Source organism: Lagenorhynchus albirostris, chromosome X, assembly GCF_949774975.1.
Source record: "Lagenorhynchus albirostris chromosome X, mLagAlb1.1, whole genome shotgun sequence".
Taxonomy (NCBI): domain Eukaryota; kingdom Metazoa; phylum Chordata; class Mammalia; order Artiodactyla; family Delphinidae; genus Lagenorhynchus; species Lagenorhynchus albirostris.
Genome location: NC_083116.1, coordinates 86900162 through 86914323, shown reverse-complemented (window position 1 = coordinate 86914323; position 14162 = coordinate 86900162). Strand labels below are relative to the sequence as shown.

The 14162-nt window shown below is 46.3% G+C and overlaps 1 protein-coding gene across 4 annotated transcripts in view; it reads left to right on the top strand.

Moving 5' to 3' along the window:
• MAGED1 (MAGE family member D1) overlaps positions 1-13477 on the top strand; it is a 73460-nt gene extending 59983 nt beyond the window's left edge. For 2 of the 4 annotated variants that reach the window (XM_060138235.1, XM_060138234.1), the window contains 12 exons: positions 7320-7393; positions 8104-8832; positions 9494-10162; positions 10295-10358; positions 10575-10654; positions 10883-10974; positions 11200-11279; positions 11371-11413; positions 11687-11749; positions 12323-12437; positions 12672-13057; positions 13266-13477. In XM_060138235.1, coding sequence (XP_059994218.1) covers positions 7349-7393; positions 8104-8832; positions 9494-10162; positions 10295-10358; positions 10575-10654; positions 10883-10974; positions 11200-11279; positions 11371-11413; positions 11687-11749; positions 12323-12437; positions 12672-13049 — 2358 coding nt within the window. In that variant the 5' untranslated portion in view covers positions 7320-7348 and the 3' untranslated portion in view covers positions 13050-13057; positions 13266-13477. Of the gene's footprint in view, positions 1-6633; positions 6790-7319; positions 7394-8103; positions 8833-9493; positions 10163-10294; positions 10359-10574; positions 10655-10882; positions 10975-11199; positions 11280-11370; positions 11414-11686; positions 11750-12322; positions 12535-12671; positions 13058-13265 lie in introns of those variants that run through there. The other 2 variants (XM_060138233.1, XR_009538519.1) reach the window with 2 other exon arrangements.
• The last annotated feature ends 685 nt before the right edge of the window (positions 13478-14162 follow it).

The window sequence follows — 14162 nt, the reverse complement described above, 5'->3', positions numbered from 1 at the left end:
TTAAAAATTTAGGAACTGAAAAATCCAATAAATGAACTTAATCAATAGATGAACTCAACAGCAGAATAAGAAGACAGAAGAATGAATTAGTAAACTTGAAGGTGAAATGATAGAAATTATATCTGACAGAGAAAAATAGACTGAAAAACAAAAATAAATAGAGCCTTCAGGTATTTGTTGGACTATTGCAAAAGATCTAACATAGCTGTCATCATAGTCACAGAAGGAGAGAAGGAGGAAGGGCTGAAAAAGTGGCTGAAAACTTCCCAAATTTGGAGAAAAGTATAATCAGATAGACTCAACATCATCAGCCAACAGGATCTAACTGATATTTATAGAACACTCCACCCAACAACAGCAGAATACACAAAACTGATGAAGAACTCAAAGAAGATCAAAATAAAAGGAGAGACATACTGTATTCATGAATTAGAACAATCAACATAGGAAAGATGTTAATTCTCCCTAAATTGATATACAGGTTGAATGCAGTTGCTATCAAAATTACAGTAAGATGCTTTGTAGATATAAATTATTCCAAAATGTGTAGAAAAACAGAAGAACTAGAATAATAGATAAAATAATTCTGAAAAAGAAGAATAAAATTCTATCCAACTTCAAGACTATTGTATAACTACAGTAATCAGGACTATTGCAGTATTGATGGATGAGTAGACACACAGACCAGTGGAACAGAATAGAGAACTCAGAAATAGCCTCATGCAAGTATGGCCAACTGATGTTTTACAAAGGTGCAAAGATAACTCAATGGAAGGATTATCTTTTAAACAAATTGTGCTGGAATGATCAGATGGATTTCTGTATCTCTGCCTCTCCCATACCCCCAAATAAAACTCAACCTAGACCTCAAATCTCATTCAAAATTTCAATCCAAATGGATGATAGACTCCCATATAAAAGTTAAAACCTGGGCTTCCCTGGTGGCACAGTGGTTGAGAGTCCGCCTGCAGATGCAGGGGACACGGGTTCATGCCTCGTTCCGGAAAGATCCCACATGCCGCGGAGCAGCTGGGCCCGTGATCCATGGCCGCTGAGCCTGCGCATCCGGAGCCTGTTCTCCGCAACGGGAGAGGCCACAACAGTAAGAGGCCCGTGTACCACAAAAAAAAAAAAAAAAAAAGTTAAAACCATAAGTCTTTTAGAATATAATATAGGATAAAATCTTCAGATCCTTATGGCTTGTTGAAGAGTTCTTAGAAATGACACAAAAACCACAGTCTTTGAAAGGAAAAAAAATCAATAAATTGGACTTCTAAAAAATTTGCCATGTGACTCTGTTAAGAGGATGAAAACACAAGCTACAAACTGGGAGAAACCAGTTTGCGAACCATATATCTGACAAAAGACTCGTACATAAAATATATAAATTCTCAAGGTTCAACACTTTAAAAAAAAGAAAGAAAACAATCCATTGAAAAATGGACAAAAGACATGAAGAAACATTTCTCCAAAGAGGATATATTGATGGCAAATAGGCATATGTTAAAAATGTTCAACATTATTAGCCATTAGGGAAATGTAAATTATAACCACAATGAGTTATTATTTCACATTTATCAGAATTCCTAAAAATATGCAACACATGCTGCCAAGGATTTGGAGAAAATAGATCCACTCACATATTGTTGGTGGGAATGTAAAATGATACAATCACTCTGGGAAAGTTTGGCAAGTTTCTTATAAACCTAGCATGCTCTTATTACACAATCCAGCAATTGCCCTCTTGGGCATTTATCCCAGAGAAATGAGAACTTATGTTCACAGAAAAAACTGTACAAAAATGTTTATAGCAGCTTTATTCTAATAGCCCAAACTGGAAACCACACAGATGTACTTCAGTGGGTGAATGGTTAAACCAACTGTGGCACATCTATACCATTGAATAGTACTCAGCAATAAAAAGGAGAAAACCACACAACTTGGATGTATCTCACAGGCATTATGCTGAGTGAAAAAAGTCACTCAAAATGTGACATACTGTATGATTCCAATTTTATAATCTTCTTGGAATGTTAAAATTACAGAGATGGAGAACACATTAATGGCTTCCAAGGGTTAGGGATAGTGGTGGGAATGGAGGTAAGTGTGACTATAAAGGGGTAGTACAGGGAAATCTTTGTGGTGACAGAATAGTTCTGTATCTTGGTTGTTGTGGTGATTACTGTGGAAACCTCCACATGTGATAAAGTGACATAGAACTATACACACATGTGATACCAATGTCAATTTCCTGGTTTTGATATTGTATTATATGTATATAGATGTGCTCACTGAGGGAAGCAGCTAAAGGGTACATAAGACCTCTCTGTACTATCTTTGCAATTTTCAGTGTATCCATAATTAATTTTTAAAATTTAAATATTCTTAAGTATGTTAAAGTGGTAGAATTAATAAAATAATTTGCTAAGAGCAGCTGGCCCAGCTGTATTTCAAAAATCATGCCATAAATATTGGCATGGTTGGATACTATTACTGTCACCACTGAATACTGTATACTGGATGCTGCCCTTGGCCCTGCTACCAATGCTGCGCCTAGAAACTGGATTTTCTTGCGGTTCCTGCTCCCACCATCACAGATATGGCATTGAATTCCATCATTGAATCTTTGAATCACTCCTTTCAGATCAAGTGTTAGGTTGGAATTATGACTGTGCAGTAGAAGACTTGACTCGGCAGGTCTGGGGTGTTCAAACCCTGTGCATTCCGAAAAATGTCTGCACATTCCAAAGAAAGGTCCAGCTCTTGACAAACCCCTGGGAGATAACCTCTAAGCCTTTGGCATATGGTGCCTGATTAGAGTCTCTTTGTTCACCCGGGGCTTTGGGCCAACAGATGGTTTATGTTAAGAGTATGATTTATAGTGGGACCTTGAGCCTTGCGGCATTAGTTTGACCTCTGCACAGGCTGAAGACTGAGTAAACTAAGGTTAGCCACCCAGGTGTTCCATGCCTACGTGACTGACCTCCAGTAAAATCCCAGGCGCCAAGGCTCAGGTGAGCTTCCCTGGTTATCACACATCTTGCTGGGAGAATTAAGCACTGCCATACAATTCCACTGAGAGAGGACAACTGGAAGCTCATCCCTGTTCTCTCCTGGACTTTGACTTAATGCATCTTTTAGCTTTGTGGATTTAAATCGATATCCTTTCATTGTAATAAACCATAGCCATGAATGTAGCACCTATCCTGAGTTCTGTGAGTGCTTCTAGTGAATCATTGAACCCGATGGTGGTCTTCAGGACCCCACCACACTGGTAAATCCTAGATCACATTCTCTTAGCTGCTAAGGGAATGTGCATAAGTGAATAATATATCTGGCCTTTTTGGCAGATATATTCTTGCAGTTGGAACTGTTACATAGTATAGAGTATACACACTTACTAAAATGTGAAAAAAAACATTTGCAATACATCTAGCTCTAAGGGATTTCAATAAGCATCTGTAGGACTGTACCAAGAAGTCCGCAAAATAATTAAGACAAAGACAACACAAGAAAAATAGGTAAAAGACTTGCATAAGTACTTTCCAAAAGAAATCCAGTAGGTCCATTCTTATATGAATATGTGGTCCACTACTTACTTATCAGAAATGTAAATTAAAAACAGAAGGAGATACCAATAAAATACACATCAGATTGGAAAAAAAATTGGAAAAGTCTTATGACACCAAACGTAGAGTATATCAGTCTTACTCCTGGGCATCTGATGTCATAGGAATAAATATTGAGCATTAAAATATAAGGATATATGTACAAGTATTTTATTGCAATGTTGTTGGTATGTTCTCCCTCCCTCCGCCAAAACACCTGAAACCAAAATGAATTACCATCAGTGAGGAAATGGTTGAATACATTGTGGTCCATCCCTATTATGGAATATTATGCAGGAATGTAAAAGAATGAATCAGAGGTAGATTAGCATTAACTAAGATAAATCAGATGCATTAAAGTGTATATAATATGATCTTAATGTTTGTAAAACAAAAAACATGGAACATGTTTGGACATAAAAGGATATAAAAATGGCTGTTAAAAATGCATGTCTCAGGACTTCCCTGGTGGCACAGTGGTTGAGAGTCCACCTGCCGATGCAGGGTACACGGGTTTGTGCCCCGGTCCGGGAAGATCCCACATGCCGCCGAGCAGCTGGGCCTGTGAGCCATGGCTGGCTGAGCCTGCGTGTCCAGAGCCTGTGCTCAGCAACGGGAGAGGCCTGCGTACCGCAAAAAAAAAAAACAACCATGTCTCAGATGAGGGTATAGAGGTGAAAGAAAGTGGGAGGCAGTAAGTAAAAGAATGCAATTTAAAGTATGGCATATATAATGTAATCCCATTTATGTAAGAATATATATGCATAAAGTGTATGAAAAGGTAGCATCAAAATCTTAATAGCAGTTACCTCAAGGTGGTGAGATTTGGAGTGATGGCTACTTAATTTCTAAAATATTTAGGTAATGTTTGAATTTTTAATGATGAATATGCATTATTTGTGTAATGAGTAAAAGTAAGTGAATTCATCACAGGAAAGAAAAAAGAGTGCCTCTCAGGTTTCTTGCATAAGCAGTAGGGTGGATGGTGGGATTCATTCATTCATTAAATATTTTTTGAGCATATAAAATATGCCAGGCATCATTTTAGGTGCTAGGGATACAGCAATGAATAAAACAAACAAAAATCCATCTCTAAAAGAGAGAGAAGGGCATGACTAAAGGAGAAACACAATGTGCTGAGGAGGAGGATATATGGGACCTGTTAATAGTAAAAATACCAAGACAATTGCAGAAGTGAGGTAGTCTGTTGGATTATAGATCTAGAACTCATAAGCCAAGTCAAGAACTGGAAATACAGATTTGGGAGCAGAAAGCATATAACATGGTGTTTCAGACCTTTCCTGAGTCTGATCACGTCCCACTGCAGACACTTTACAGAGGAAGTGCTGAGGAAAAACAGGCAGCTTGACAGGGGAGGTTGCTATGCAACAGATGAGGAAAGTCATCCAGCCAGGCAGAATTGATGTTGGCCCTTGGGGACCAAATGCTGCAGTTCTTCCCAGCATTAGCTTCCTTTCATATGTTGGCTCCTGGCAGGAGCTGATGCAAGAACAAATGTGAAGTGTACAAAGATCTACCTTGGATTTTTGGAGAGTATCAGTTCAATTTGAGTCATTTCACATCTGTATATCATTTTCTGCCTTTTTGAGCTTCTCCAGTCATTCTGGAAGTGCAGCACGTTTGTTGTTGGGTAGGACCCCAGTAAGTACTACTTGTGCTTCCCGTTGAGAAGCCAGGCTCAGAGAATTCCAGTGGCCTGAGTGGGCTCATGCAGCTAGTGACACACTGGTCCAGCACTCCATCCCACGAATTGAGGCCCAGCCCTGGAAGGAAGCAGGGCAAACGTTTACTCTTAATCAAGGCTTGCCATGGCTCAGACATACAGGTGCCTTATTGTCCTGGCTGCTCCAGCAGGCACCAGAAAGGCCTCAGGGACAGCGTTTGTGCCACTCATAGCAAAGAGGCCTGACGGAGCAGGGAGTGGACCCCAAGGAGCAATTTGCACACTGGGATGGACCCACGTAGAGCAGGCGGGGAGGGGGGAGCGGATCCCCACCTGTGCCCTCCGGGATGCAGAGCGTGAGCTTAGGTCTCAGGGAACAGAACACTTGCTTGCTTGGGACGGGTGCTGACAGAGCAGGGGAGGTGGGGCGGATCTGTTGCTCAAACTGAAGAAGGGAGGGTGCCTCAGTCCCCGGGCCAGCGATGGTGCAACAGGGGTTTTTAGGGTCTGGAAGACCCAGGCCCACATTTTGCATTTTCTGTTTACTGGCTCAGTGTCCTTGTCTAGTTCATGTAATGTCTGTAGCTCAGCGTCTTTATCTGTACAATGGAGATGCTGATATCCACCTCCCAAGGCTGCTGTGAGAGGAAAACAAGCTCCAGCGTAGATCGTGCTGTGAAGTACACGTTGTGCCCTTCCCTCCCCTCCTCCCCGCCTCCACACACAAAATAAATAGCTGGAGCTGCAAAAGGGCAGGAAAGAAGCTAATGTTTATGAGTCTGGAAGCTTTTGGGTGGGGGGGAAGATCATGTAGAGTCACGTGGCAGGCACAGACTTTTTCTACCTCCATTAATGTATCCTCTCTGGCCATTCCTTTTCCTAGGCCCCCTAAGTGGATGAGCTTATTTTTAGCAGGAGCCAAGCACTTGTTGCAATTAGAGACCCCACACAGAGACCTCCTTAATAGTGACCTAAGTGCTGCTAGACTAGAGGGTGGAGTTGCATGCCCACCTGACAGGAGGGGCCTTGAGAGGGAGGGATAGAACAGAGACGCATTGCGGAAAAGGTAGGGGGCCGGTGTGTGGGGCAAGGGGTGGGATCTAGAGGCACAGCGCATCTGTTTGGGGGAGGGGATATAGAGGAAGGGGAGGGACCGCTGTAAACTGTCCACCTGGTTGGTGGTGGGGTGGTGTGTTGGCAAAGGGGCGGGACTGTTTCCCGCTGCACATGCGCAGCTTAGCCTTCAGGGCGAAGCTTTTGTTGGGGAAACGGGCGGGACTCTTATTTGGTCGGTCAGTTCTTGCGCATGCGTACAACCATGTGAGGCGGTGGGTGGTATATTAGGCGAAGAGGCGGGGTCGTCCTAGCTGCCGCGCTGGCATTTTCTCCTGGACAAGGAGAGGGTGCGGCTGCTGAGAGCAGAACACTGCAATCCCGATCCTCTGAGTCGTGAAGAAGGGAGGCAACGAGGGGGTTGGGGTTGGGGCCTGAGGCAAGGTGAGAATTAGCCCCCAGACAGGGCATCTTGCCCCCTGGTGCGGGCCCCCCATTTTTCATCCCGATCCCTTTACCCCGGATTCTGATCCCTCTTCCACTCCCCGAACCCCGATTCACACACCCCTCACCTGAACCTCCCTTATTCAGAATCCCTGTTCGCTCTCTGAACCCCTCCCATCGTTCAGAATCTCTACAGATTTCTCGACCTCGATCTGTACTGTTATACGATTCCTCCTGATTGGAAAACTCCATTCAATTTCCCAAATGCGAATCCCAACGCAATCTGCCTGGATTCAGAACTCTTATCTGAACCCCGATTTGAAGCTTCTCCCCGTCGTAGCTTCTCGGGATTCAGAACCTCCATCCGGACACCCATTCACTTTTCGCACTCCGATCTGGCCCGTTCCCCTCACATTCAGCACCTCATCCGCCCCCACAATCAAACCTCAAACACCACCATCTCCCCAAATTTGTTCCTTCGCATTTGCCCTCTGTAGTATAATGCCCAACTCCTCCTCCACACCCCCCAGGCTCTGCTCTTGCCAGAGGGACAAGAACCATGTCTCAGAAAATGGACTGTGGTGCGGGCCTCCTCGGCTTCCAGGTGAGATCTCCACTCCCCTCCCCACCATTTCCCTAGCCGACAGTTCCCCCCGGGCCCCTTTGGCTGTCCAGACGCCTGGATCCGATTTTGCCTTCTTGGTGCCTAGATTCCGTCGTTTTTCAAATTCCCATGGTTTAAGGGCGCGGGGTGTGGGGGGGGTCGTCCCTTTTCAGCCATCAGTCCCTGCTCAGAGAAAGGGGAGACCCTGTTAGTAGTCAGGGCAATCTGCCCAGAGAATCCTGGTTGGGTAAGGAACCTTTTTTTTCCGTAGTCCTGAGGCTTGTAGAGCTCTCCGCCGCCCCCTCCCCCAACCTCCCGCCTCCACCCTCCCTTTCTCCAGCATTCCCCACCCCCTGCGACCCCCTTATTCTCCTCAACTCCTCAAGGCGGCACTCTTGCTCCGCCTCCTCCTCCTGAGCTCCTACCTCACTCTGCATTGCCCTGTTCTAACCTCACTCCTAGATCAGCACCCCCCATCCACTTTGCCCCCTCTCCTCATTTGGCCCCACCCCTTGTTTAGCCCCTGCCCCACTCGGCCCCTACCACAAGTTTTGTTATCCCTTAATCCACGCAGGCCACTAGATCTCTTCCTCAGCCTTCCTCTTTTTGCACCAACCGCTCGCCTGCACCTTCCCTGCATGTTCTCTCCCCTATCCTCCCAACCCCACTTCGCAGACCCAGAGATTTAATTTTTTCCCCTGTATTTGCAGGCTGAGGCCTCCGTGGAAGACAGCACCTTGCTTATGCAGACCCTGATGGAGGCCATCCAGATCTCAGAGGCTCCGCCTACCAACCAGGCCACAGCAGCTGCCAGCGCGCCGAATGCTAGTCCTCAGAGTTCACAGTCCCCAACAGCCAGTGAGATGGCTGATATGCAGGCTTTAGCAGCTGCCACTAAGCCTAAGACAGCTTTTAAGGCCCAGAATGCCACCACAAAAGGCCCAAATGCTGCCTATGATTTCTCTCAGGCTCTTAATGCCAAGGAGACTCCCAACACACCGCCTACAGCAGCCTTTAAGTCCCAGAATGCCCCCCCAAAGGGCCCAAATGCTGCCTATGATTTTTCCCAGGCAGCAACCACCAGTGAGTTAACTGCCAACAAGTCGGAGATGGCCTTTAAGGCCCAGAATACCACTACTACGGTGGGCCCAAATGCCACCTACAATTTCTCTCAGTCTCTCAGTGCCAGTGAGATGGTCAGCACTCAGCCCAAAACAGCCTTCAGGGCTTGGAATGACACCACTAAGGCCCCAGTAGCTGATACCCAGACCCAGAATGTTAACCAAGCCAAGATAGCCACTTCCCAGGCTGACATAGAGGCTGACCCATGCCCAGGTATCTGTGAATCTGATGGTGCAGCTGCACAGACATCAGCAGATGGTTCCCAGGCTCAGAATCTGGAGTCCAGGACTATAATTCGGGGCAAGAGGACCCGCAAGGTGAGATCCCTGCTAGTTCCACTTTGCTTTGGGCGCTCTCTTTTCTTCTCTGAGGTTGTTCATTTGTTCTAAACAAAACAAAACAATATATGTAACTGTCTGTATTTGACTAGGTTGTAGGGGATGATAAAGGTGAAAGTGTTAATTCCTGTTCTCTGAGTGTCCGCAGACTAATGGGGAGATGAGACATGGACACATAATATATACAGCCTGTATGTAATTCACTTTACGTTTTGAAAGTAGCCACCATGTGTTAGGTCTTGGCCTAGGCACATTCACACAGGTTATCTCACTCACTAAATCTTCAAGGTACCTCATACCAGCTAGGGATCATAGTTTCAGTTTTATGAGAAGGAAACTAAGTCCCAGAGAGGTGAAGTGACTTGAGTGATTTGTCCAGGGTGGTACAAGCAGAGCCAGTGGTGGACATGGGAAGAGGAGAAGCCTCAGGCCCCACCCTTGGGTTGCTCCTGGCCTGGTTCAGAGATGAAACTCCTGCCTGGAAGACAGTGAAAGACAAGCCCAGGACTCAGGGTGACCATTGGCTAGTGGGTCAGGCTGTCACTACAGGTGAGGGTTTTAGGGGGCCTTCCTGGAACAGATATGGTGAGGACATAGAAACAGTTGGTGACCCTGACCTTCCTTTTCTCTGATGATGCAGATTAATAACTTGAATGTGGAAGAGAGCAGCAGTGGGGATCAGAGGCGGGCCCCACTGGCTCCAGGGACCTGGAGGTCTGCACCGGTTCCAGTTACCACTCAGAGCCCACCTGGCGCACCCCCCAATGTGCTCTGGCAGACCCCATTGGCTTGGCAGAACCCATCAGGCTGGCAAAACCAGCCAGCCAGGCAGACCCCACCAGCACGTCAGAGCCCCCCAGCTAGGCAGACCCCACCAGCCTGGCAAAACCCAGTTGCTTGGCAGAACCCAGTGATCTGGCCAAACCCAGTGATCTGGCAGAACCCTGTGATCTGGCCGAACCCCATTGTCTGGCCTGGTCCAGTTGTCTGGCCGAACCCATTGGCCTGGCAGAATCCACCTGGATGGCAGACTCCACCTGGATGGCAGACTCCACCAGGCTGGCAGGGTCCTCCAGATTGGCAAGGCCCTCCCGACTGGCCACTACCCCCTGATTGGCCACTGCCACCCGATTGGCCGCTTCCCACTGACTGGCCGCTCCCACCTGACTGGATCCCCACCGATTGGCCAGTTCCACCTGACTGGCAGAACCTGCGCCCCTCACCAAACCTGCGCCCCTCTCCCAACTCGCGTGCCTCACAGAACCTGGGTGCCTCACAGCCCCGAGATGTGGCCCTTCTTCAGGAAAGAGTAAGAACTGTAACTCCCCAGTCACTTCTCCCCCCACCCCTTGCTCTTTTCATTGTTGTCTTTCCATCTATAATTCAACCAAGTGTTCTGTAAATATCTTATAACTTTAATGATTTCCTTTTTCCCTCCCAGGCGAATAAGTTGGTCAAGTACCTGATGCTTAAAGATTACACAAAGGTGCCCATCAAGCGCTCAGGTAGGTATCCAGTGCCCTCTCCTGGAGCTCTGCTCTTCCCCTCACCCCGTGCTCTGTGGACATCTCTTTGCTTATATGTCCCCTCCTCTTCAATCCCGTCCTTCCATGGTTGAGTCTTCCTTTTTCACTGACTGTGCTCCCCTGGGCAGGGCTGGCAAAGAGGTCGCAGCTCTGTGGCCCCTGCTCAGCTCAGGTGCTCCCTCCTCTCTCCTACAGAAATGCTGAGGGATATCATCCGTGAATACACTGATGTGTATCCAGAAATCATTGAACGCGCATGCTTTGTCCTGGAGAAGGTGAGAAGGCAGCCCTGAGGAACAGAATGATGGGGAAAGGTTTTTTGGTTTTTGTTTTTGTTAGATATCATGGGAAAGTCTTGATTTAAAAGATTCATGGGATTCCTACTGGGAGTTTAGGGCAAATCTCACAGGGAGGCGAAGGAGTAGCTGAGTGTGGGTAGTACTGAGTGGGGGTAGCTTATGCTAGATTTTGTAATTTCATAGTCTGTTTTTTTGTCCCTGTAGAAATTTGGAATTCAGCTGAAGGAAATTGACAAGGAAGAACACCTGTATATTCTCATCAGTACCCCTGAGTCCCTGGCTGGCATACTGGGAACGTAAGATGGGAAAGGAGGTGGAACATTGCCTTTCTCAGTGATGCTTTTTTCCTGGAGTTTCGAGTAGGCCAGGTCCAGGATTCAGGGTCACATAGCAGGTCATGGGCAGACCTGGGGTAGAATTATCCCCTAGCTGAGGAATACTGGGGAAGCTAGATGGGTAAGCTGCCTGGGGTGTCTCATGCAAATGACTGCTGAAAATATATTCTTTTTGTACTTCTTTAGGACCAAAGACACACCCAAGCTGGGTCTCCTCTTAGTGATTTTGGGTGTCATCTTCATGAATGGCAACCGTGCCAGTGAAGGTGAGTGGCTGGGCCAGCAGCTGGGGGTTGGCTACCGCCTGTTTTCCACGCTCATTTTCCATCCCTTGTCTCCCCTTGCCTCCCATTGCAGCTGTCCTCTGGGAGGCACTACGCAAGATGGGACTGCGTCCTGGGTATGATTGGGCTCTCTCATCTCTTGCCTGTGTATATCATCCTTTGGCAACAGAGGATGGTCCCAGGATTGCATCAGCCTGGTGGTCTAAGGGAATTGGTTTGGGGAGGTACAGAGCCCAAGGATGTGACCTGGGTGGATGGGGAAATAGTCCTGACCTCTCTGCCTCTTCTCTTGTCTCTGACCTCTGTGCTGGAAAACTCTCTTCTTTCCTTTGGGCAATGTCATAGTGTGTGATTATGGATCCCTTTTTTGTTGTTGTTGTTACTATCAGGGTAAGACATCCCCTCCTTGGAGATCTGAGGAAACTTCTCACTTACGAGTTTGTAAAGCAAAAGTAAGTGATGCCTAAGCAGCTTTGTCTGGTCTTCATGAATTCTGTGTGCTGGTCAGCCTCAGAAAACCCTTTCCATGCTCATTTCTTATACTAACTATACCTATACCTATGCATATACACACACATATGTACGCAGGAGTATTTATTGAGTATGCTCCTTGTGGTTGGATTTTCCTGCAGTATAGTGATCTTGCAAGTGGAGCCTGTCCACCACGCCCACAGTAGATATTCCAAAGGCTGAGCTTAGCTGAGGCTTTGCAATGGGCCTATCTGTGATTCAATGACAAGATTATAAGCACTTGGAGCTAGAGCTGTGACAGAGGGGGTGAAATTAAGTGTTGTCCTTTCTATGACCCTACTCAAGCCACCCTCCAGGCCTAGGTGACTGCTTTGTGTAGAAGCACTGGCACAGGAGTTCAAATGCCTGATTATTAGAGGATAAATCTGTGTTTAGGAATGAGACTGGGGGGAGTTGCTACCTGAAATCTGGGATGTCAGAATCTCAGATTATTATGCATTGATGGACTATCATTCTGCCTGGGTAGAAACAAAGGCCTTTCTCCTCTTTCTAAGGTACCTAGACTACAGACGAGTGCCCAACAGCAATCCTCCTGAGTATGAGTTCCTCTGGGGCCTCCGTTCCTACCATGAGACTAGCAAGATGAAAGTGCTGCGATTCATTGCAGAGGTAATAGAGGAACTGCAAGACTCAATAGGTTAAGGGATGAACTATGACTGACTGGGAAAATTCCAGAGCAGGAATGAGATTTTAGGTATCACACACGGTAGGTACCACATTATTGGTGGTATTTGTTGTTACTACATAAACAATAGCACAAAGTAGGGTGCTAAATATATAGTAGGTGCTTCATAAATATTAACTAATACTATTATGGGTTTTATTTTCTATTCCTCATCTCAGGTTCAGAAGAGAGACCCTCGTGACTGGACTGCGCAGTTCATGGAGGCCGCAGATGAGGCCTTGGATGCTCTGGATGCTGCTGCAGCTGAGGCCGAGGCCCGGGCTGAGGCAAGAACCCGCATGGGGATTGGAGATGAGGCCGTATCTGGGCCCTGGAGCTGGGATGACATTGAGTTTGAGCTGCTGACCTGGGACGAGGAAGGAGATTTTGGAGATCCCTGGTCCAGAATTCCATTTACCTTCTGGGCCAGATACCACCAGAATGCTCGCTCCAGATTTCCTCAGACCTTCGCCGGCCCCATTATTGGCCCTGGTGGTACAGCCAGTGCCAACTTTGCTGCCAACTTTGGTGCCATCGGTTTCTTCTGGGTTGAGTGAGATGTTGGGTAGGTATATCACTTTGGATTGGGCACTTAGGGTCATTGGGAGATATAGAATCCATGGGAATGTATTTATGTGCTCTAGCTGGGAGTCCTAGGAAACACGTGGTGGGTAGCAGAGGGAAGTATGCGGAAGCAGTATTTGTTATTTATGTTCCTTACTATTTGGTATATAGCATTGACTTTTACTTTTTTTTCTTTTTTATGTTCACAGATATTGCTAATCAGTTGCAATAGTCTTTCCCCTGAGTGAGGCTGAAGCCTCAGAATCCTTCTAAACACAGCTATCTAGAGAGCCACATCCTGTTGACTGAAAGTGGCATGCAAGATAAATTTATTTGCTGTTCCTTGTCTATTGCTTTCTTCCCCCCCTTGTGTGCTGTCAAGTTTTGGTATCAGAAATAAACGTTGAAACTGCAAAGTGAATTAGATGTGCTCCCTGTTTTTTCTGTGTTTAGGGAGAGATCAACATGTTTATATGGGAGAGATGGGGCCTCAGTTCTAGCCTGAAGGGCAGATCAGCTTTCTGACTAATGGATAGGGAAACAAAGGAGGGATTGATGAACACGAATGTTAATGAGGTCTAAAAAAAAGTATGGTATTAAATATCACTGAAGTGACTCATATGTGATAGATATGCTGCTAGGTGTTTTGAAGTGACATTGAAAGATGAAATAATGAGAGAGGGTGTAGGTGGTCAGACAGTTGCATTTAAGAAGACGGAGGAGGTAGAACTCCAGGTAATAATAATAAAGTTCGGAGAGTGGGTAGTTGAAGGTAAGGGGAGATAACTGTTCCTGGAGATAATGTTCTGGGGACTCCAGGGTGTTCGTTATATTATCCATGTGGAAAGTGAAATGACCCCAGGATGGGGGCAGGAATAGGAGCAGAGAACATGATGAGCCAGGTGCCAGAGTTTCCTGTGTGAGAAGGAAGATCTCATACCCCTAGTCATATTGCTCATAAAGGGTCAGTCCCACTGGTGCCCCTTACTTCTGGAAATGCTGCCCAGGAATCTGCCTCTAGAAAGCCTTCACAGTCCCCACCCCCACAGGAACAGGGCCTCATCACAGAGACAAGTTCTTATGCATAGTGAAGGAGGCCTCACAAT